General features: G+C 44.3%; 1 protein-coding gene across 1 annotated transcript in view; it reads right to left on the reverse strand.

Moving 5' to 3' along the window:
- Window positions 1-2,804: 2,804 nt before the first annotated feature.
- The window catches only part of GRM1 (glutamate metabotropic receptor 1), a 136,604-nt gene continuing 115,879 nt past the window's right edge, over window positions 2,805-23,529 (reverse strand). The window contains exon 7 of the mRNA XM_019548632.1: window positions 2,805-7,252. Within this exon, the coding sequence (XP_019404177.1) occupies window positions 6,397-7,252 (856 nt within the window). The 3' untranslated portion in view covers window positions 2,805-6,396. The remainder of the gene's footprint in view (window positions 7,253-23,529) is intronic.

The following is a 23,529-nucleotide window of genomic DNA, read 5'->3' on the forward strand; positions in this document are numbered from 1 at the left end:
AGCTGAGAGTGTTCTCACTCCTGCATCTCACTTGACAGGGCCTCGAATATGTGGGTGTTCATGCACCTGCCCTGCACAAACTGCCTCTGCACATTGGCACGGGCCCAGCATGCCATGAGATTGCGCATCTCTTCCCAGGACCAGTTGGGAGCCCTGGCAATTGGCACAGGCATGGACATGTGGGCAGGGCTGAGGCTTGATGGGAAGGAGGATGATGATGTGCTTGTCCCATGCTGGTTCTCTGGGCCCTGTGTGGCTGTCCCTGGACAGTTGCCAGCAGCATCCAGCGCAGGGGCACAGCCAGGGACTGGGAGTCACGCACAGAGGCACTTCATCAGAGGTCTTGCAAGCACAGGATACATCTGGGGGTGAGCAACAGCAGGGAGCAGGTGTTGGCTCTGCCAGCAGAGACAACCAAGGAGCAGCCCTGGGGGGAATCTCAGGGCTGGGCAAAGGGTACAGGAAGCTGCAGCCTTTGCAACACTCACCTGTGGCCAAACTGCAGCGCTGGAGAGGGACAGGCCAGGCAGAGACACATGGGACCTGCTGGACTCCTGCACAGGTCAGCAGTCTTGTCCAGGCTCCTGGTGTGTGGCCCCAGAGCATGAAGTGTCCGCTGGCTTTTATACCCTGCAGCTAGGGCTTTAAGGGAAGCCCAGCCCTGGGGGAGGAGAGGCGGCCAGCCGGGGGCCCTGAAGCTGGGCTCAGGTTGGCCCCCTAGTGGCTGGGCAGACCCAGTGCTAAAGTTAGTGCTGAGTCGCATCTACACATTTGTTAATGTGTTTTAACTAACTGCACCTAAATTTGATACCTGCATCTGCAGGTATCAAATTTTGGTGCAATTAGCATAAATTCACCATTTTTAATGTGTATTAAGGGTATGCATATGTAGAAAGGCACCCTTAATGCACATTAAATTAGGCTAATGCACATTAATACGTCTCATATAGATATGCCCTCAGTGTAATGTTTCTCACCTGAAAATGACACTAGCTATCTCCTCTGGTGCTTTTACATCTTTCTTTCCTATGAAGTCCTCAAGAAACCAAAAGAGAGACTAAGGCTGGACTTCCACTACCCTTTATGACACCTACCCAGTCACATAGGTAGCATTTTTAGCATGCATAGAGTATAGGAACATTACACAGGTTTCCTGCTTCCTGGGTTAGTGACCTACCCACTCAGCAACAGCGAGAGGGTTCTATTTCACCTCCTGTTTTTGACTTGCTCCAGTGTATGCGAGTGCGAAGCCATACAGCTACCTGCCTAGTGTGTAGCCTACTGAGCACGTGCAGTATAAGTACAGACACTACATGTCCACATTGCACAGGTAACAGATGGCAATGGAATCAACAAGCCCAAAAGGCCACTTGTGCATTTAGACACATTTATACATGCATTCAGGCTTGAGAGATAACTGAATTATGTGCTAAATGTGCAAAACAACGAGAACGCTTGAACTCTCAGGGAACAGTCACAGTGTTGTGATGCCTCCAGGTCACACCTATTCAGAAGCATATGATAAAAATGTGGGCGGGGGGCGGGGAAGGAGGCTCATTTCTCTCATTCCCTGCCCCCATTGGCCACCCCTTAACTTATGAGAGTGGATTGTGTTATGAAATCTTTGTTCCCCAGTCTTTTAATAATGGGGGCTAGGGACTTTAGATAGTACTTTAGATCCCCAGTGGTGGGTGAAGATATGTATATGAGTGATCCTATATATAGGATCTTATATAGGAAAGGTGGCACATCCCACAGTACTGGAAGCAGAGGCATAAGAAGCAGGTTTTGCACCTGGGCAAACGCTGAGGGAGAGCAGGTTGGGGGCGGGGGGTGGGGGAAGAAGGGAGATGCCATTAAGCCCGGGGGCTCTAAGACCAGTGTGGAAAGGGCAGCACAGGAGTCTTACATATGCCAGGGACTCAAAAACAGTCCCTAACTGCTGTTGCTGCAACAGTCTGCCTGCCCCAACTGTTACTGTTACAGCAGCAGCACGATGTTAACTGTACCAGGTGGCTGCTAGAAGATCAAGGCTCTAGGGCTGCTTTTGTGGCCAGGGTGAGGACTCCATGGGGCCTGGGGGTGATTCTGGCACCTCTCCCAAGTTAGTGGCCAGTTCCCCACTCACCCACCCCTAGTTAAGATCTTGATCAGCAGGATTAGGCTAGTTAATCCTACAGCCACTTACTCATTATGATTACTAAACATTTCTTTTATGATAGAAACATTTTGCAGATCACTATGTATTCTCTCATTAAGTTCCTGGTTCACTTTATCAGTCATTCCTACTGGTCAAGTGGTCCTGTGCGTTTAAGACTTCATCGCAAATTATGCAATGAAGTGGAGTATTAATTACCAGGTATATAGCATGTGAATCAATGGAGCTACCTTCTCAGTCTTAAGTGCTGGTAAGGTCAGGTCCAAAAGAGAAAGTCAATCTTGAGTATGGCCTGGTACCCACCATTAAGTGCTGTGGAGCCAGTTTCAATGGCTTTTGTTATTCTGGATATGCCCAGTTGGGTGTCACGGTGTCTGGATGGGCAGGCTCCTGAGACTGGTGTGGAACTATGTAACAATGTAACTATGGAATGATTCCATGGGACCAGCAATTCTCCCCACCTTTTCCCACTTGGATATCCTCTACAACCTGTGGCTCAAGAATGGCCAGTGTCCCTGATCTTGACCAGTAATCAGAATAGGTCTCTTGAAATTACAGTTTAATCAAAAACAATATGTATGAAGTCATTCCACTCTCTCACACACAAATATGTGACATGTAATACACAGATTAAAAGCCTGGGGGTGGTTTATTTCTGGACATGTATGTTAAAAAATATTCCACATATTTCATGAAGCAAAAAGTAATAATCTTCTTTTTTAAATAATAATTAGAAAATATTTATTTTACAGCATTTCCAAGATCATTTCAACAAAAAGGCAATTTTAATCAAGCATTTGACAGGCCAAAAGGAATAACTTTTACAGGAAGCTTCATAGCTTGTACAACCACATACACAAAGGTGAGTCCTTGCCCTTTAGATATAACATTATGTATGTGTATGTTTCCAGTCTTACTGATTACAAACTAAGAGCTAATATATGGAATCTCAAGAAAACTCCTACTTATGATATTATGATTAAATAGCAGTAATAAAGTCAGTGCTTAATGTGTTCAAATCAGCTAGGTCGGTAAAGCAAGGCAACTTACCATTTCACCATAGATCCTTTTTTGTATTTATCTCATGTACTAGAAGCCATACCTCAGAAGTGCTAATCCTGTACAATTGATGGTGTATGCTATTGGAAGCAATACAAACCATCCTTCACTAATAGCAGATATAAGAAAATATAATCCTCTTGCCCCTATACTCATCAACAGATAAAAATTTGCAGGGTTTATTTTTTTATACAATTTCTTTAATTAGCTATCCATATTAAACAAATAAAAACAAAACCAGGCTTAAGCAAACAAAATCCCTCTGGAAGATTTTATTCATCCTAGAGCAGAGATATTAATCCTTTGACAAAGAAGTAATTCTTTCTCTGGGCAAAGTCAATTCATACTTTTCACATCAAGATGTTGATAAGAACTGGCAACAAACCAGAATAAAAGAAAAAGAAAGTCACCAAAAGTGTGTGTGGGGGGAAGAGTAGGGATTAAATATTAGTTCTCATTTTGGGTACTGGCCAAATCTTCTACTGTTACTGGCTGTATAATTAGATACAAACAACAACAGCTGATTTTTAGGAAAATAATTTATTATTTCCAGCAGGATTGTTTTAATTAAAAAGAAACAAGAGGAAAGAAATCAAATATAAATGTAAAGAATTTAGAAAAAGAAACAGATAAATACGTTGGCCTGTAAGGAGTACTGTATTTTCGTGCATATAGCCCGCACACTGATATAACCCGTACCTATGTATAACCCACAGAAAATTGTATTTTTGTAAAATAATCTGTGTATAGACCACACCCATGTATTCCCCACACCTGATAGTACAGGCTCTGCTGGGCATGACTGCCGGAGCCGGAGCCAGCTACAAATGGTGCTAATTGCTGCAGGGGAGGGGAGGGCTCCCTGCCGCCAGCCGCACTCAAGCCAATCCCGCTGGCCCTCACCACCGCTGTGACATCAGCCTGCAGCCAGGGATGGCTCATTAAAGGCTGTTTTAAAGACTCTCACCGCCTGCCTGCAGCCTCCCCACAAGGCATGGCTGCAAGCATGGGCTCTGTTGGGCACGGCCGCTGGAGCCAGAGCTGGAGCCGGAGCCATCTAAAAGTGATGCAGGGGAGGGGAAGGGAGGGATGAGGAGCTGTGAGCTGGGAGGGGGGGAGGTGGCAGTGGGGATCGGGGCTGTCGCCGCCGTGACATCAGCCCGCAGCCAGGGATGGGCGGGGATGGGCTATGCTGTTCTAAAGCCTCTGCATAGCCCGCACCCCTTTATAGCCCGCAGCCATCCATCAAGTTTGTAAAAAGCCCACGGACTATATGCATGAAAATACGGTACTTCAGAAAATATCTACAGAAAATAAAGCATAAAAGTTAAAGGACATCCCATCAGCTAAGTTCAACAAAACTGTGACTATTTACATCAGTTGACATTCTGTCCTATGCAAGCAGGGCACAATAGTATACATAATAACAACCACATATATCAGCTCAAACCACAACATTTAGATTTGAATTTAGAACATCTACTAAGTTAGGAATTTGGGATTTTTTGGTTTTGTTTGTTTGTTGTATTAGTCTCATATACAGGGGCAAGAAGAGGACACGAATGACAGAAAAAACAAACACATCAAAATGCCCATGGGAATATAAACCTTTGAAAGGGAAATGAAATAGGAAAAGTGCTAATGAGTGGGAAAATGCCAAAATAAAGACAAGGAAATGTAGGAGAGAGAAAGACAAACAGATAATTCTGAATAGACCCAGATATTAGTCTACACATTAAGCACTGATTAAAGTTCCTGTTTGAACATGATTTTCTTTTAACTATCTGAAAAAACTAGCAATGGTCTAAATACTTTTTCAGTCTTGCTTTTATAGATTTAATACTGGCATGTGCAAGTTTCTAAAACAGACTCTTTTTTTTCTTTTTTTCTTTTTTGGTTAACCACAGTTGTTGCAAACACTTAAGTAGCAAGTTCTCAAAGCACTGGTTATCAATAGCATAGGTCTACATCATAAAATATCTGCAAAATAAAGTACCCTATTGTAAGAGTTACAACGGTCTTAGCTTGTATATGAAAAATGTGTTAGCACAGCATACAAACCTTCAAATATCTATTGTATATTTGTAACAATGCTATATAAAACATGATAGGAACATAAAAATATTCATAGTATATTTATAAGACAGTCTTCCAGTGGCACTTATTAGACACTACATTTCACACATACTATGCAAACACATACATGGACACAAACACACACTCACTCTCCTGCTTCTACAATGAATTTGATGACCCACAGTAAAGAATTGCCTTTCGTTTAAAGTAGTAATTGTCGCTATAAATATACAATTATTTTTCTCATGTATGTGTTTTCAGAGTAACACAAAGAAACAATGTAATCACATGGCAAATATATTGTATTATGAAAGGTTAGTTGGTAAATATTGGTTTGCTACAGTAAATGTAGTGTAACAGTTTAGCCACATGGCTTGCAATCTTACACAAAAGGGCAGATTTTTAAAGTCCTCAGCACATTACAAGTACTACAGCAAAGGCTCTTTCCACCAGACCTCTTGAGTCTTCATCACAAAAAGTAAAAATCACAATTATCTTGGCCCCTTTTCAAAATCAGCACAAGAAAAAATCTAATGTGAGGAGCTGATTGTTCTAATAGAACTCTTTTAAAATTGTGCCCAGGGGTTATTGTCGCTGCTCACCCACAAACACGCATTGGTGTACTTTCTTCCAGTCACAAAGCCATAAGATCTTATACATAGATCCCGTCACCTCTCCCTGCCACCCTCTGCCCTTCCAGCTCCTGCACCAGATGAAGTTTACAGCCATGAGATGTGTTGATGACTTATTTATGGTTGCATTTCAAGAGTCCTTTTCAATCAAGCATTGCCGAGAGTGTGTTGTGTGTGTTTATGTTTATTCATTTTTTTTTTGCTATAGAAGTTATTAGGTTTGTGCTTTGTCAGAATTTTTTATCCTTCTCTCAAAATACAATCCTTCCATTATTATTTTTAATAGCTAAAGAATTTGAGCCCTCAAATGGATCTTTTTTTTTTAGTGCAGGAAACAGTTTTTGACCCACCATATGTGACTTCACATTCTGCTCTCTCTCACATAGGTTGGTGCTTTTTCCCCCCCAAGTAACTTAGAGTTGACAGCAGCCAAAGTTGTCCTGGTTCACATCTTGATGTGGGCCTCCCATTCTACAGGGTGGATGAGCTCTGTTTGTAATCTCTCAAAATGACCGAAGCATAGGTCATGTCTGGAGGGGTGCAGAGCACTGACTCTGACACGGGGGAGCTGGGCACAGAACTGCCTGAAGCCACTGAATCTCGGAAAGGTGATGGGGGCGTCAGTGCCGGCGAGTCTTCGAGAGTCAGTTTGCTGGTTGCCTGCTCTTCCTCTTCCTCCTCATCCTCCGGGTTATCTGGCCTCTCATACACATATCCCTGAATAAGCTTAAGCTTCTCGCTTTCTGCTTCCTCGGCTGGAGGCGAGACTGGCTCTTCGCTGAAAGCAGCCATCTGGAGAGGAAGTGCCTGCTGCTGCTGCTGGAGCAGCAGTGGAGGTGGGTAGAGGGGCTTCACTCCATTCCCAGCATTAGGCACAGGGATAACAGAGTTGAAGTCAGGAATGCCAGTGGCAAACTTGTTGACCACACCTTGCAGCTGCTCCATAATGGACTTCTGCTGTGGGGGCAGGTTTTTGGGGGTCTGTTCGGGTAAGAACAGGTGGGTCTCTTCTGCTGTTGCCTGGAGTGGGGGTGTCGTCATCACCCGTCTGTGCACCACCATGGAAGGGCTGCTGGGCTGGTTGAAGTGCACCGGCTCATTCTCCTCTTCCTCCACCACATTGTATAGAGTCTTACTGCTGATGTCTGAAAAAGTCATGCTTTTGCTTTGGCCATGGTAGCTTTTAGTGAGGGGCTTGATCACCGCTGTCTGATTGCATCCTGACTCCTGGCTCTTCACATGCACTGAGAGTCTGTGCCACATGTGTTGCCCCTTAGGAACTTGTCTTCCACCTGGTTCAGACCATGACACAGACTTTCCATTAGAACTATGAATAAAATAAAGATGGGTTTATTTGCATTTACATTATGCACACATGTCCAATATAACAAACAAGCCTATAGAGTGCTTCACTGCTTCGCCTCATTAATCAATTCTCCTGCTTTTCAGTGTCATCTCAGAAAGAAGCACAGGGAAATACAGCAAACGGAAACAACAATCTCTCTTAAAAGCAGCAATTACCAGTTTTTAGATGAAGCCAATTACTCTCCACTGGCTACCAACCCCGCAGCCAGCAAAGAAAATAAAATGCTGAAAAAGGGTGTTGCAAAGGTCACTTGAAATTTGGGGGCTGCGGCTATTTTGTTTTACATCTAGATTTGTTCACTGTACCTTTCAAAGGGAATCACAGGCACAGCTCTAATTAATGCTGACTGCAGTTTACATGGAAGATTTCTGAAGTGTTAGGAGCAAAACAATCCCACAGTCTTCACCCCTCAGCATTAAGCCAGGCAGTAGAAGCAACAACTAAATATTTTCTACCTGCCTTTAAACCACCCCCTGAACACAAACACGTGCACATTTAGTCAGGCATCAAAAGTCATGAAGAGCTCCAAGGGCCTAGCAAGCAAAACACTGTTCAACTTCTATGACTCTCTATTCTGTCATCTCCTTTCTACTTAAAAGTGTAAAAATAAAAATGAAACGTTTATGTTCACAGTTGTTTATTTACCCAACAGACTCCTTGTATGTTCAGGATGAAGAGGATTTAACTCCTCATCCTATGATACTATATTGATTTTCAAGCTGGGAGACATGCTGGGATTGGAAATGGTTGGTTTATGTTGTCACAGGAACAATATGATCATCCTGAACCAAATCCTCCTAGTTGTCATGCTGGCAGGATGCCATTAAAATACGCTTCACTGGGCCTCTGGCTGAAGAAAGAATTCAGGGTTGGGGTCTCCATCTTTATTCTCATCAAGGGGTATCACGCAGGGAACCAAAGACCTGTGCTCTTCTGTCCCTCTGGCTCTGCAGTGGCACTAGTGCCGGAGAGGAAGAGCATCTCAGCGTGACAGAATTGTGGTCATTAAGTAAGAAATTCTCAGAGTAGTAGGAAACCTGGTGGGAGTAGCTCGAAGTCATTATGCGCTGCTACTTGGAAGCAAGCTCAGGGGGAGGAGAAAGCTGTAAGATTTCCCCACATGGAGCTCCTTTGTCTCAGGCATTCTTATGTCAAGAGGTGAGAAAAAGCAGGGGTTCAACCCTCAAAACCTGTGATTCCATTAGTGATTCAAAGCAATCCATATGGAAAGCTAGTACCACCTCCAGATCTACCCGTGGCTTTCCCACAGCTCTGTCACAACAGTTCTGAGTCAGGCTGACAGGGTTTCCCCTCCTAGCTACTGCCCCTGCCATACTATCCTAAGTGTTTTGCTCCTCTCTGGTGGAGATTTCTCCCCACGACAGTCAAAGCCTGTGAAGATTACAGTGGCATGACGATGGGAACTTTGCAGCAACTGCAAGAAATGGGGGCAAAATGTAACCCTGTCAATTTAGGGCAGAAAGAAGAAATTGACAAAATGACACAACATAGGTGCAAAAATTGGCGGGGTGGGGGAAGTAGACTTTGAGGTAGATCCAAGCTGTGAAGTTCAGCTGCAGAACCAAACTTCCCTAGAAGGAGGGTGTCTTGCATCCAGGCTCACAATGAACTAAGGGGCCAAGCACAAAGTTTTTATCTCCCCACAGTACAGAACTTCTTGGAGCTAGAATTTTGCCCAGGGGAAAAAAGGAAATTATGGATGGTCAAAGAAAGCAACAGTTACATTATAGTAATCAATGAAAAGATAAGAATAAGGATTTAAATATTTTGTAGACTCTCTCTGTTTTGATCTAAGTGATCTGTTTTATCACATTTTGCTGTAAAAGATAAGCAAGTCCAATAACTGCAAATGTTTGTAGCAAAAGGTTTCATATCCATAAAAGTAACATTTCAATATGCAAGGATTTACTGAACTCTTCCCATAGAAAAAAATCATTCGCCTTTTCTTTAAGGGATTCTCTATACTATGTGCACACTGCATTCTGGATGGTGATCTAATTTTTCTCATGCCTAGTAGATTTTATCACTAAGTCTGCCCCCTCCCCCCCACACCCCTTGGTATCTCTTCTCATCTTTCCTATTCTCAAACCAGCAGCTTAGCCTCCACCTGATTCTGCACGCAAGATCTTGCGTTTTACATTAAAAGCAAAGTGCCTCTGTAGTTCTATCTTCATCTGCCTTTTTGTCCCATTCCACTCATTTACCTTCCCCACTCACATTCTCCCTCCTCTTTTCTAATAGGGCTCCTAAATAAAAGTTACATCTTTTATCTATAAAATCTCCAGAATCTGCTTAAATACCCAAATCATCAATTATGCTATAATCAAGCTAACCTATTCCCCCAACATCTATGTTACAACTGCTCACTCACAAAACTTACTTCAAATTCTTAGCTCTAGATGAAATCCTCATGTTAGAGAAGACAATGAGAGTTTTGCCATTGCCTTCAATATGTCATGGTTGCACCCTCATGATCATGTTAATTTTGTTAGTTAAGTAACTTTAAAAAATAACATTATTCTTTTGAAGAACTGCATCTATGTTCCCTCTCCTACTTCCTTCAATCTCCCCCCCCATTATTTTCTTTTCTTTACTTTCTTCAGTGTGTCAATATTCAGTTAGCTTATTAATAATTCATATTTGATAGAGAAATATTATGACAACATGAAATTACTATATGAGCTCTATTGCTTGGAATTCAGATGGGACGCTAACAGGAAGTAAGATGCAGGTTAACACATCCAGCCAGAACAAATAATATGAAAAGGAATGGTCACTTACTTCAAAACAAAGACCATAGTCCTTGGCTGAAGTCATTTGGAATAACCCAAATTGTCAAGATGGGGCTGTGAGACAGCAACTAAACAACTATACCATTCAAGTTATAAATAAGTACAGGAGAAATAGGAACCTAGGTTGTTCATTTACAAGAAAGAGTACTATCCTGAATACATCTGGCATAGCCAGGTCCTACAAGACTGTCCTACCCCTCTTTTGGGGCTTTTTTTGTGGAAGAGGTCAAAATAATCTGAAATATATAGCTGTGAGAGGTGAATCACCTATGACACCTCTGAGAAAGGAGGAGAGAAAGAGTCATAGTTTCATAGTTGGTAGGGTTGGAAGGGGCCTAAGCAGATCATCTAGTCTGACCCCCTGCCATGAGCAGTAAAGGATGCTGAGGTCAAATGACCCCAGTTAGGTGGTTGTCTAGCCTCCTTTTGAAGACTCCCAGGGTAGGAGCGAGCACCACTTCCCTAGGAAGTTGGTTCCAGCTCCTAACCAGCGTGACTGTGAAGTAGTGACTTCTGATGTATAGGCTGAATCTACCCTCGGTCAACTTATGGCCGTTGTTCCTTGTTACCTCGATAGTGCCAGGGGGAACAGGGACTTTCCCATCATCGCCTCCTGGTCCCCCTTGACAAGTTTATAGGTGGCCACCAGATCCCCCCTCAGCCTTCTCTTGTGGAGGCTGAACAGATTCAGGTCCCATAGCCTGTCCTCATAGGGCCTGCCCTGCTGCTCCCTGATCATGCGAGTGGCCCTCCTCTGGACCCTCTCCATGTTGTCCACATCCCTCTTGAAGTGCAGCGCCCAGAACTGGACACAGTACTCCAGCTGCGGCCTGACCAGTCTACTGTACAGGGGGAAAATCACCTTCTTGGACCTGCTCGTGATGCATCTATGGGTGCATGACAAGGTATGGTTGGCCTCCTTGACCGCATCCCCACATTGGTGGCCCATGTTCATTCTGGAATCAATAATGACTCCGAAATCCTTGTCTGCCTCTGTGCTGACAAGAAGGGAGTTCCCCAGCCTGTAGGTATGCTGCTGGCTCTTCTTCTGCATGTGCAACACCTTGCACTTGTCTGTATTGAAACCCATCCTATTCTCATCCGCCCACCTCAGTAACCAGTTGAGATCTAGTTGTAGCATGTCCCTCTCTTCTAGCGCGCTCACTTCTCCCCACAACTCAGTGTTGTGTGCAAACTTGAACAGGGTGCTTTTCACCCCCTTGTCCAAATCACCAATGAAGATATTGAACAGCGCGGGCCTGAGGGCTGAGCCCTGGGGAACCCCACTGCCCACATCCCTCCAGGTAAAAAATGACCAATCCACCACCACTCTCTGGATGCAGGCCTCCAGCCAATTTGCGACCCATCTAGCTGTGTAGGCATTGACACTGCAGGCACCTAATTTTTTAATGAGGATGGGGTAAGAGATAGTGTTGAAGGCCTTCCTAAAGTCCAGGAAGACTATGTCCAGCGCAACACCTGTGTCCAAGGCTTTTGTGACTTGGTTATAGAAGGCCACCAGGTTGGTCTGACAGGACCTGCCTCTAATGAACCCATCTTGATTGCCCCTAAGCATAAACTCCCCTGCTGGCCCCTTGCAGATGTGCTCCTGGATAATTTTCTCAAAGAGCTTCCCCAGGATTGAGGTAAGACTAACAGGCCTATAGTTTCCTGGGTCCTCTATCCTCCCTTTTTTGAAAATAGGGACCACATTCGTCCTTTTCCAGTCATCAGGCACCACACCAGAGCACCCCGAGTGCTCGTAAAGCTGTGCCAGTGATCCTGCAAAGACCTCTGCTAATTTCCTAAGCACTTCCCTAGTCAAAGTACATGAGACTCAAATTTGCCTTAAACTGGAATTTAATTTTTTTCTGCTTTTTAACCAAGCATGGACTGTCCAGAAATGTGATAAAAAAATTTAGTCTCTGGGAAACGGTGCCCTAATGATAGAGCACAGGTAGCCTCCGCCAGAAAGATGCAGGGTGATGTTTCAATCCATTATAGCGTAAGGACTATAGTGTAAGGACCACAGTCTCTGTGATGTACAAGACTCACCTAATGACAGAGTTCAAAAGAAAGTAAAGTGGCCCCCCCTAAAAACTCTTCAGCCAGGAAGGACCCCATTTCTTTAGCCATAGGGAATCAGAAAGGGAGCAGTGGGTCTCTCCTCCCCACCTTGTGCTAGGAAGAGAGAAAAGCAGCAGGGGCACTGCTTTTATCTTTAAAGCAGGCCAGCAAAGAAAACCCTTCTTGATGAAGCTGGCTGAGCACAAATCAAATCACTTAGCACAGGATTGGGCAAAAAGCAGCCCGTGGGCCAGATGCGGCCTGCCAGGCCATTCTAGCTGGCCCACGGGGCCCCTAAAAAATTTAGAAAATTAATATTTATCTGCCCCTGGGTGCCTGTCATGCAGCCCTCAATGGATTAGCAAAATTCAGTAAGCGACCCTCCACCCAAAATATCTGCCTGTCCCTGACTTAATAGCAGCCTCATGTTAAATTTAGGTTTCTCCCAGAAATTCCAGGCTGCTGTTGTGAAGCTTATCAGCTGACTCTGAAGAAACTGACTTCCCCTGACTGACTCTAGTCTCTAAACCAGTGGTTCTCAACGTTTAAAGACTCAAGGCGCCCCACCAAAACTGTTCTGAATTTAGCAGCACCCCAGTGGAGAACCACAGTGATAGAGGAAGACAAAAGAAATGCATTACTATTTTTTTTCTTACCTGTTTAGATTTCAATTTCTCTGTCAAATAAATAAAACTAACTGTTAAAGTATTTTTAAAAATATGATTACATAAAAACTTCTTTCACAATGAACCACACAGACGGAGCCTGAGCAGCTCTGCTTCTTCCCAGCCTTTCTTCCAAACCAGGGCTTCCTGTGCTACTTGTGTGGGACCAGGCAAGTGCACAGTACAGATCAGCTCAGATCAGCAAGACAATCTGTGCCACAGTCCAGGTGTGTCTCCTTCAGCCGGTGGAGCAGCAGTCATGGTGTTAGCAGGAACAGCCCTTATCAGAGATGACAGCACTGCAGGCAGGGCTTAAAGGGACAAGCATACTTACCATTTAAACCTATCTTTGTGATCATTGTGGTGGCTTAACTGTGGGACCTGTCTGCAAAGTACACATGCCTCTCATATGGGGCCCTGCTACACATTCAAATTAAAACTTGATAAAAACCAGCTACAGAGTTGTTACAAATTTTCAGCACTAACTTTGTAGTTACTTGGCTCTTTTTATGCCAGTCATTTTTATGGTGTGATAATTACTTTTCACTTGTGGCTAGTCTAAACTTATTGTGTGATTAACCTGTTCATTGTTATGATAATTGCTTTGCACTTGTGACCAGTCTAAATTTAGACTGTTGCTTCTGACTTTATGTGCCCTGACATAATGGGACCATTGGGTTCATGCTCTGCTCCCTGAGTGATATGTATTTTTATTTCCTTCCCACCCTTAAAGGGGCAGTGCTGTTGCTAGCTTGGCTTACAGTGGTTCATGTGCCCAAGTAGTTCTAGGGCATGAGTGGATAGGGAATAGGCTGGGGTCTTGGCTGGCTCACTGATGTTCACTTGGACTTCTGTGGCTCTAGCACCTTAGATCATTTAAAGGAGCAGCCTGCTGAAAAGTCATATTCTATAAACAAACAAAAGAAATAAAGGCTGCTGTCCTTCCCTACAACTAAAACAGCAAATCAGAAACATGAGGTTTGATTTCCTCTGCGTGGTATCAGCCAGTTAGGAACCACTGCTGTTAGCTGTTGTGACAAGTGGCAACTCTTGGGTCTCACTTCAGCCCACCCACCTGTCTCTAAGGGCAATCTGCCAAATCCTGCCTGCCATGATTTTGTTGTTTCCATATATGGATGGTGCATGCAGGAGACTGCCCATTACTGCCCCGATGCCAGGGGGCATTATCTGCAGCTCTGACCTTCCCTACACCACAGCCCATGCCTTGCAGATGGTATCCAGATTAATATTATTCCCAGTCTGAGACCAGAGCAAACTGAGTCCAAAGTTGGGCTCCACACACACACACATTTACACCTCCCCTCTCACAGGAGGCCTCTCTCACCAGGGCCTCTGGTATACTGCCCATTACTGGGCCACTCTCCACTGCCCTGCTTATCCTTGAGAGGCTCCTCTTGGGCCATCAGGCTTCGCTACTCTCTTACTGGCCTTGCCATGCAGAACCTTTGGTTCCCGTGAGTTCCCCTACTCTATGTGGGTGGGCCTTATGCCAAATCCCAGGCTAATTCTGCCCCAGGCCTCTCACTGGGCACAACTTTTCATGGCCCTTGTGCTGTCCTTCAAGTTTACTTCCATTTGACCCTACTCATTGGACCCATTGGGCTGTCCTTCAGACCTACTGGCACTTCAGCCCTACTTAGTGCAGGGGCCTCCCACTGCTCTCCATACTACCCGCTCTGGGGTCTCTGGGACCTCATATCCCTGATGGGTTCAGGCACCTACATGTGGACATACCTGACCCCCAACTACTTCCCCAGCTGCCTCCAAAACCCACCTGAAGATGGGGGCTGGGGTTAAGGCACCCTTCCTTGCTTTTCACCGGGGAGGTAACTGGCTTGGCATTTCCTGGGGACTTCTATGCCACCAGAAGCCCCACCAGGCCACCCTTACCCAGCAGGGTGCAGTTTTAGGTCATGCCCAGGAGCCTCCAAACCATCCCCATAAGCTTCTGTCCTTACCTCCAAGGTTGTTCCTGCTGCAGCTCAGCAAGGAAATGTTTCTGCCTCTCCTGGCTGCAACAAACTGCAGCCTTTCTATGCTTTGTTCAAAATGGCTGCCTTCATCAAGCACCTGGTAGCTGCCTGTCTCTGCCCTTAAAGTGGCAGGCACCCAAAGGTGTCCTGCCACAGCTGTACTGTTGCATGTATGGCTGATGAAAAGAAAAATAATCAAATGTACTTATTATTTGGCTCTCATTAAGTGCAAAATTACCACCAACTCTTTCAGGAATGTGTTCTCCTGTTGAGTTCCAACTTTTATAAAAGTTTGATGATGGCAAGGCCTATGAATCAGAAACAGAATTAGAGGATCCATATCCAGGACCAAGGTATTTATCTGCTGAGATGCCTGAGGGGCCCAATCCAGGCGACACTCTCAGAGCACATCTGACACACACTGATGAACTGGGCCCTTCGCAAAATGTAGTGCTGCTCCAGGTACTACAGATTGTAACTTTTAGGTGCCTTTACTGGATCTCTCCTTTGCCTTGGTTATTACATACATAATAATTTTCTAAATTAAAGGTATTATAAGGATAAATTTCTGAATGGTTTTGAGATGCCTGGATGCCATGATGATGGGAAACCAGATAGGCAGCTATATAGATAAATGGGTTGTTGCCTGGGTAACTGCCTACTTACCTGTGTGACTCTTTTATAGCTGCTATCAGTTAATGCACTTGAGCAGAAGCCCACTCACTTTAAAAGAAAGAGGCTGATAGCAAGGTATTTTTTGTATCATTTGGAATTCACCTGCCGTCTTCACAAAATACACCAAGCCACACAGTGGGTGCATCTACATGTTCATTAATGTACTTTTGCTACTGCTACTCTGATATGAGGTACTACATAAATGCACATTAGGCTACCCTAATGCGCTGTAGCAAAAGTGAACACATTTTTAATGATGCTTAATGTGTTGTAGACTAATTGTGCATTAGCATATTAGTACTGTTTTTGACATGATGCTTTAATGCACAGTAGAATAGGTTAATATGCATTAAAGTGCATGTATAGATGCATCCACTGAGTACCTGTTTACCTCTTCAAACACTCGCAAAAGGAGCAAGGATTCTGGTATGACACATATGGATATATTTGCTCTAGGTCTGGTACTGTTAGATAGGATTGATTCATTACTGATGTACAGAAAATTCCATAACTTGTTGGAGGACTCTTCAAAGTAGCAGAGAAAGACATAAGAAGAACCAGGGGGTGGAATATGAAGCCAATTAAATTTACTCTAAGAAATAAGAGCACTTTTTTTATTAATTGATCGTGATTAACCACTGGAACAAGCTACCCAGGGAAATCGTGGATTTTCCAGTGTTCATTGTCATTAAAGTAAGATTGGGTATTTTCTAAAAGATATACATTAGCCAAATATTCTTTAACTTGGGATCAATACAAATTTAACTGGGTGAAATTTAATAGTCTGTAATAGTCAGGAAGTCAAATGAGATAAGCTAATGGGTCTCTTCTATGAACTAAATTTTGAATGAATTTTTCATAGATTTCATAGGTTTCTAGGGTCAGAAGGGACCTATTAGATCATCAAGTCTGACCCCCTGCTCTGGACAGGAAAGAGTGCTGGGGTCAAGTAACCCCAGTCAGATGCTTGTCTCATTTTCTTTTGAATACCTCCAAGGCAGGGGAAAGCACCACCTCCCTTGGAAGCCCATTCCATATTTTGGCAACCCTCTCCATAAATAATTTCTTCCTTATGTCCAATCTAAATCTACTCTCCTTCAGGTTATGGCCATTGTTTCTAGCAACACTGAGGGGTGCCTTGGTAAACAGAGTATCCCCTATTCCCTGCTGACCCCACCCCCCCGATGATTTTGTCAACAGCCACAAGATCACCTCTCAGCCTTCTCTTGCAGAGGCTGAAGAGATTCAGGTCCCTCAAGCTGTCTTCAAAGGATCTTACATGCAGGACCTCAACCATACAAGCAGCCCTCCTCTGAACCCTTCCAGGTTATCCATATCCCTCTTGAAGTGCAGTGCCCAAAACTGGATGCAGTACTCCAAATGTGGCCTGACCATTGCTGCATAGAGGGGAAGTATCACCTCCCTAGACCTGCTCATGGTGGACATACTAATGCAGGAAAGAGCATGCTTAGCCTTACTTATTACCTTGCCACACTGGTGACTCATGTTCATTTTTGCATCAGCTAGAACAAGATCCCTTTCCACTGCTGTGCTACTTAGAATGGCAGTCTATCGATATGCTGGCGATTCTTTCTCCCCAGGTGCAGCACTTTTCACTTATCTTTGTTAAATTGCATCCTATTCTGATCTGCCCACTTTCCACTTTTATGCAAGCTGAGACAGGACTGAATAATCATCAATCAATAGAAGACCCAAACCAAAACCCTGGATACCAAGCCCTGCTCTGTTTTCAATTCCCTGTCTCACCATCATTTCAGAAGATGAATCTCAGCTACTTCTCAGGAATTTAAGCAAAAGTATCTCTTCGTTGTGGAGTCAGAGGTCAGCAAGCCATCTGACCAATTTTAGCACTAAGCTAACTCTGTTGTAAGGGAAAAATGCTCTTCAATGACAGTACCACAAAAAGGTTTGTACAAAGGCTATAACTACACCCTTCACATAACCATCACTGCAAAAGCAAAACAAAAATACTAACTCCAAAGTCAACTCCTGTTACAAGCCCCTTCTTGGCCCAAATAGCTCTTACTTGTGGATCCCATTCAAGAAAGCAGCTTCCACTCTCCCAAGTAGCCTAACATTTAATTATCCATAATGATTGGATACCTTGGCTGCTGACAATGAAGTCACAGACTTTGAATGAGAGGTCTGGAGGGGAGACTACTACTCTTTTAATCCCAATGATGCCAAGCAGGCCTGACCCTAAAATCTATCCCAAGAAAAGAGGCCTTGGGTATGTCTACGTTGCAATTACGTAAGCGTTTGCTGTGTAGTGTGATGCAGAGATATCCATATTTGACTTGAAACTCACTAGATTGCCAGGCATGAGCCTGCTACCAGTACCTGTGCTAGCTTATTTGTACTCAGCATGAGCATCTGTATACTAGGGTGCACTGCAATCACTTCTGTGCAGAGGCATAAGAATGAGACCAGGTGCACAGGGCCGCTGCTACACACAGGGAGAGCTGTGACTTTTGGTTGTTGCCACTGCAGGGATTATGACAGTGCAGCCTCAGCAGTAGTCATTTTTTTTCCAATCCCCATCACCCCCAAGTGGCACCCATGGCAGCTGCTCCAGTTCCCCTGCCAAGTTATGCCACTGTTTCTATGCCTACAGTATAGCCATACCCAACACTTCTTTCATTAGGCTTGCTTTTACAGTTAAGACCAAGCTGCTATCAACAGGGATAAAAAGGACACTAGTCTCCTTTCCAAAACTCTCATTCCACCCTGCCTACCAAAACCTTAGTCTCTTGTGGCTTCTAATTAACAATCTGCAGTTGTCAACTCTAACCTAATAGGTCACTTTTGTTAAGCACTTCCCTGCCAGACTTCTCTCAGTCCAGTGATAGGGTTTGAGCTCATCATGACTCACCCAAGAATAAGATAGATTCAACCCATCACAATCTAACTATACTATGCTTAGGCCTTTGCTGATAAATATTATTTATTATTACCAAGAGGTAATAGTCCTGTGCACTTTCTAGCTCAGAGATGAAAGGATGTCACAACAATTTCTTGCTGCCTGACTAGCTCTCTCTGTGGTGCTGTATAATTAGAACAAAGTTTAACCTTATATTGGTCTTTCTCTAAAGTTTGGTCATTGAAAATATCTTTTTCTGTTCCTATTTTTTAGGGCAAAATTTCCTTGTACATGGAAGATTTAATAGTCTAAGTAAATTAAAGGACTATTTAAAATGCTTGAGACTAGTTTATTAAAAACAGTTACATACAAAATGTAACTAAACAGAAGTGGCTCAGCCTGCAGTTAGATGGCTATACTACCATAGGGACATTTACCACAGAGCAGTGAACTTGTTTCAAGTTTCTAATCTGTTGTAGCTCACCATAGTTTGTCTGTTTGCTAGGGACAGACATTCAAAAAGCCAAAGCCTAAATTGATTCAATCTTTGCAGGTTAGTCTAACGTGCTTAGGTTGAACTGATTTGCAACTGTACAGACATTCCCTCTGGACTGAGGACATGCAGCCACATGCCTGAAGTTGCTCAGGCCAGGAGCCAGGGGATGCTAGAGCGCCCTTAGCTGCAGGGAAGTAGTGCTGGAGGGAGTGTGGCCAGTCAGGACAGTAGCGTTGGCTGAACTGGTCAGAGAAGGGTTTAATTCCCTCTTCCCTGTCCCACTGGAGGGGACCCAAGCCAAGTCTGCCAGGTGCTCCCCACTCGCTGCTGTAGGTGGACCCTCATGGCCCCTGAGGCAGAGGGGGCAGGGAGGGGTTATTTCTCCCTCTACCCCCACTTCCCCTGGGGGGGGGCACAGCCAGATTTGCCTGTGCTGATCGCTGCTGCTGCCACTCACTCCTTACTTGGGACAAGTGGCAGAACAAGCCCACTCCTGGCCCTTTGCCAGATGCTGAATGGAGGGGGAATAACTCTTCTCCCTGCCCCCTGCCTAAGGGGCCCTGCTATCTGATGTCTAGTCACACCCCCCCGGCTACTTCAGCAGTGACAGGGCAGGCCTCTTGATGGGGCAGAAGCTCCTGTCATGGTGTCGGGGAGCAAGAGCCCCTTCCTGGTGTGGGGCCATGATGCAGGGCAGGCAGAGCCACAGCAGACTGTGCACAGCAGCACCAGGACTTGGAGCAGGCCACAGCCTCTCCCCAGCACCACCAATACTGCCACCATGGTCCACAGCAGCTTTCCCCACCCTGCAGTATCACCACCTGCTGGGCAGAGGCTCCCACTTCAGGAAACTGTCACGGTTGCAGGGGGGCAGGGCCAGCCCTACTGAGCTGGAGCAGAGAGCCCAGCCCAGCCCCGAAAGCTTGCTGGGATGCTAAGGGACTGTGATTTAACTTAAACCAGGAAAGTATCCGAGACAGACATTGCATGAACTGGTTTAAGCTCAATCAGTTAAACCTGATACTGTATTCAACTAGGTGTAACCCAGGTGGTACTCCAAGAGGTACCCCCTCTCCAACTGAAGGGATCAAAGCAGGTGCACAAGCACTGTGGGAGGTGTAGGGACTCTCCTACCCCTATAGAGGAGAGCCAGACCACCAATGGGGACTTAACCATCTGCCTTTTAATACTGGGAATGTAACAGGCATAAATCAGAGGGTATAGTGGACACTACAATGCCCCAAAGAGGCAGGATTCAACAAAGGTCAGACACTTACAATCATTGACAAAAAACCAGGGTTAACAAAATATAAAACGCAAACAGCAGAACAAACAATACAGGTTGATGAAATATGAAAAAGGCACAAAATGCAAAATGTCAAATGACAAGGAAATATAGGGTCTTAGTACCTGGATGAGGAGAAAGTGGGGAAAACACAATGGCCCCTTTCCACTGCAGGAAGACTTACTGCTTGTTATCTCACTCACCACAAGTCACCTGAACCCAGATCCACCACATGGTAAAGAGGACTACTGCCACACAGCCACCACTGACTGCATTACTCTAACCTGCTAGGGGTTTTGACCTTCTCAGAGCCCTAGCCTCACCTTGAGCTGCCTGGCCTCTGATTGGAGGAGCTGGAAGCAGAGCTGGGAACCTCTCAGTTCGCTGCTCAGATCCTTGTTGGAGAGGAGGGGAGCCCCTCCTACTGGCTGCAGCCTCTCCCAGGGGAGCCTGGAGCCCAGCGGGGAGCCTCTCCTGCTGGCCACACGCCGCGCTGCTGAGGGTCCTACTGCTGCCTGCAGGTCCTGCTCTTTCAGGCTCTTCTGAGGTACTGCTCCTGCCCCGCTGGCTCAGCTCCATGAAGCTCCTTCCTTGTCCCTCACTGGTCTCTCCTGAGTCAGCCCATGCTGCCCCTTTTATCCCCTTCCAGGTGACCCAAGGGGCCAATCAGGGGACACGGGGGGCGGGGGAAAGGGGGGAGTCTCTGGGGCCTGATTGGTGCGGAAAGGGAATCCCAAGTCTTCCAATCATCTTTTATCCCTTCAAAACCCCTGAGCCAGGTCATGGCCAGCCAGCCCATCACATAGGTTTATCTCAAGCCGATTTCGACTATTTTGAAACTGGTTTATGTTCACTGAATGCCTGTTCTCTTACATGTTTAAACCAGTTTCTGATCACTTAAACCAGTTTATGTGTAATATCTGTCCCTAGCCTTTGTCTGTACCATAAGTCAATGCTTTATCAATGTATGCTATTATTTTGACTACTTTTCTGTTAATACAAGCAATAGCAACATCAATTTTGAAAGGATAAATCTCATTAGATACATTTTAGGGGTTTTTTTTCCTAACAGGACTGTGAAATCAGTAGATGAAGGGAGCATAATAGTCAATATGCCAGTTCCTGATGTAGTGCAAATCAGCACAGGTTCTCTCACATCAATGAAAATGTCAATTTACACTCTCTGGATATTTGGCTCCAGAGACTAAAATTTCAATAAAAGGGGAACTGTATTATTAAAAGCCTCAATAAAAAAAATTATTAAAAGTGGAATAGGAGGAAATACTGTCATATGAACTGAAAACTGAAAGATCATTCATAGTGGCTCTGTACTAAGCTGGGCTATCAAGGGGATCTGAATGAGGGCTGATTTAACTCATATTTAATATTTTCCTTAAAGCTAAGTAGGGCTGGTGTGGTTAAGGCAGTCAAAAAGCCTGAGGCTGAATCAATTTAATTTTTGCAGGTTAATCTAAGCTGCATAAATAGAACCAACAAGCAAGTGAGCAGACATTCACTTTTGATTCTGGAAATGTAGTCACATGCCTGCAGTAGCCCAGGACAGAAGCTGCAGAGTGCTAGAGTATACCTCCCTGCTCAGCTGGAGCAGACAGCTTGGACCAAGGCTAGCCTACCTACCCTACAAGGTGGAGTTTGCAGGGGAGGTGCAAAGCATCCTGGGATGCTGGGGGACTGTGAGTTAACTTGAATCTGGAGGGGGACTGGGACAGAAGTTCAATATACCAACTGAACCTAAATCAGTTAAGTCTGATATTTCATCAATCCAAGTTTATCTTAAACAGGTTTTGGCCATTTTGAAAGCAGTTTATGTGCACTGAACTTCTGTTGTGTTACAGATGTGAACTGCTTTACGATCACTTATATCAGTTTATATGTAACGTCTGTCCCTAGCCTAATAGTCTGGAAGAGAGACTAAGTGGCACATTCCTGAAATCCAAGGGGTAATATGAATAGAGGAAGAACAGGGAATACCTATCAGGACTGAAGGACCTTAGAGAGCTCAGTAATGTGGACAGAAAAGAAAAAATAGATTTATTTTGGAAACAGGTAAGTTGATGCAACTCAAAAAGAATAATTTGTAGCTTTAATGGAGTCCAGAGATGTGTAAAGTAATAATGATGTAAGTGACTTAGCACTGGCATGGGCGACTGCTGCCTTTTGAGTCTGGGGGGCACCTGCAGAAGCCACCAGCGACATTGGTGGCAGGGACAGGGCTGGTAAGCACCTGCAGAAGCCGCCAGCAGTGTTGGCAGTGGGGACAAACCTGTCAGGGGGGTCATAACTATGAATGTGCAAGGAAATATGTCTATAAAAATAAATGATGGATGTGTGAGCTGAAAGCACAAAAACATTATTCTATGGCCGCCTTTACATGAGATGCTAACTGCACATTAGCTCATTACTGCACAGTAGCTTTGCGTGGCACAAAGTGTGATGCAACACTACTGCACAGTAGTAACGAGCTACTATGCAGTCAGTGTTAACTAAAAGCCATTTGGCAATGCTACTGAGCAGTCATTTAGTACTTGTATATGCAGGTACTAAATCTGTGCAGTAACAACCACGCAGTCAGCGTCTCATGTAGATGTGGCCTATGATGTGCAGAGTTTATAGTTCCAGTCCTACAGGTAAAGGCCTATAATATTTAACATATTGGGAAGTTTTGTCATTGACTTCCTTTATGGCTCTGGTGCTAAACCAAATCTGTTCTGGGTGCCATGTTAATCGAAATATACCGGTAAACTTGAAGCTGTTCATGGAAGAGTAACACAAATTATCAGGGGAAAGAGAGGATGATATACAAGGGAAGATTAAACTGCTAAATATGCATAATTTGGCCAAACAATACATGAGCAGACTTTAAAGGTCTGAATGGCTTTAACACAATAGACAGAGAATACTGAGCTATAGAGACATATAGCTGAGAGCCATGGGATGAAATCAAGAATTGGAAAATTGCTTCACACATTTGTTTGGACAAAGTAAGTAACAATCCTGAACTGGCAGAGAAATGGTAATCTGCTTAGTTTTTTTTCCTCTTTAATGTAGAAGATTCTTCAGTATATTCTAATACAATTTTTCAAAATATAAATAGCTTTTAGAGCCAGCAGTCTTGCTTTACATTGCAATGGCTGCTACTGTTACTATTCTGAATGTAAATGGAATATGGTTGCCACAGGAAACAGCCATAAAAATAATCCCAGTGGTAAAATACTGCCTATCACACTAAATAAATAATACTAAGTGATAAGGTATACTGTTGTATATATATATAATATATATATAGATATATATAAAGTATATAACCAACACGCAGAAACAATAAGGATTGAGGGCTATAG

The sequence above is a fragment of the Crocodylus porosus genome, unplaced genomic scaffold (assembly GCF_001723895.1).
Source record: "Crocodylus porosus isolate Cpor-Errol unplaced genomic scaffold, CroPor_comp1, whole genome shotgun sequence".
NCBI classification, from domain to species: Eukaryota; Metazoa; Chordata; order Crocodylia; family Crocodylidae; genus Crocodylus; species Crocodylus porosus.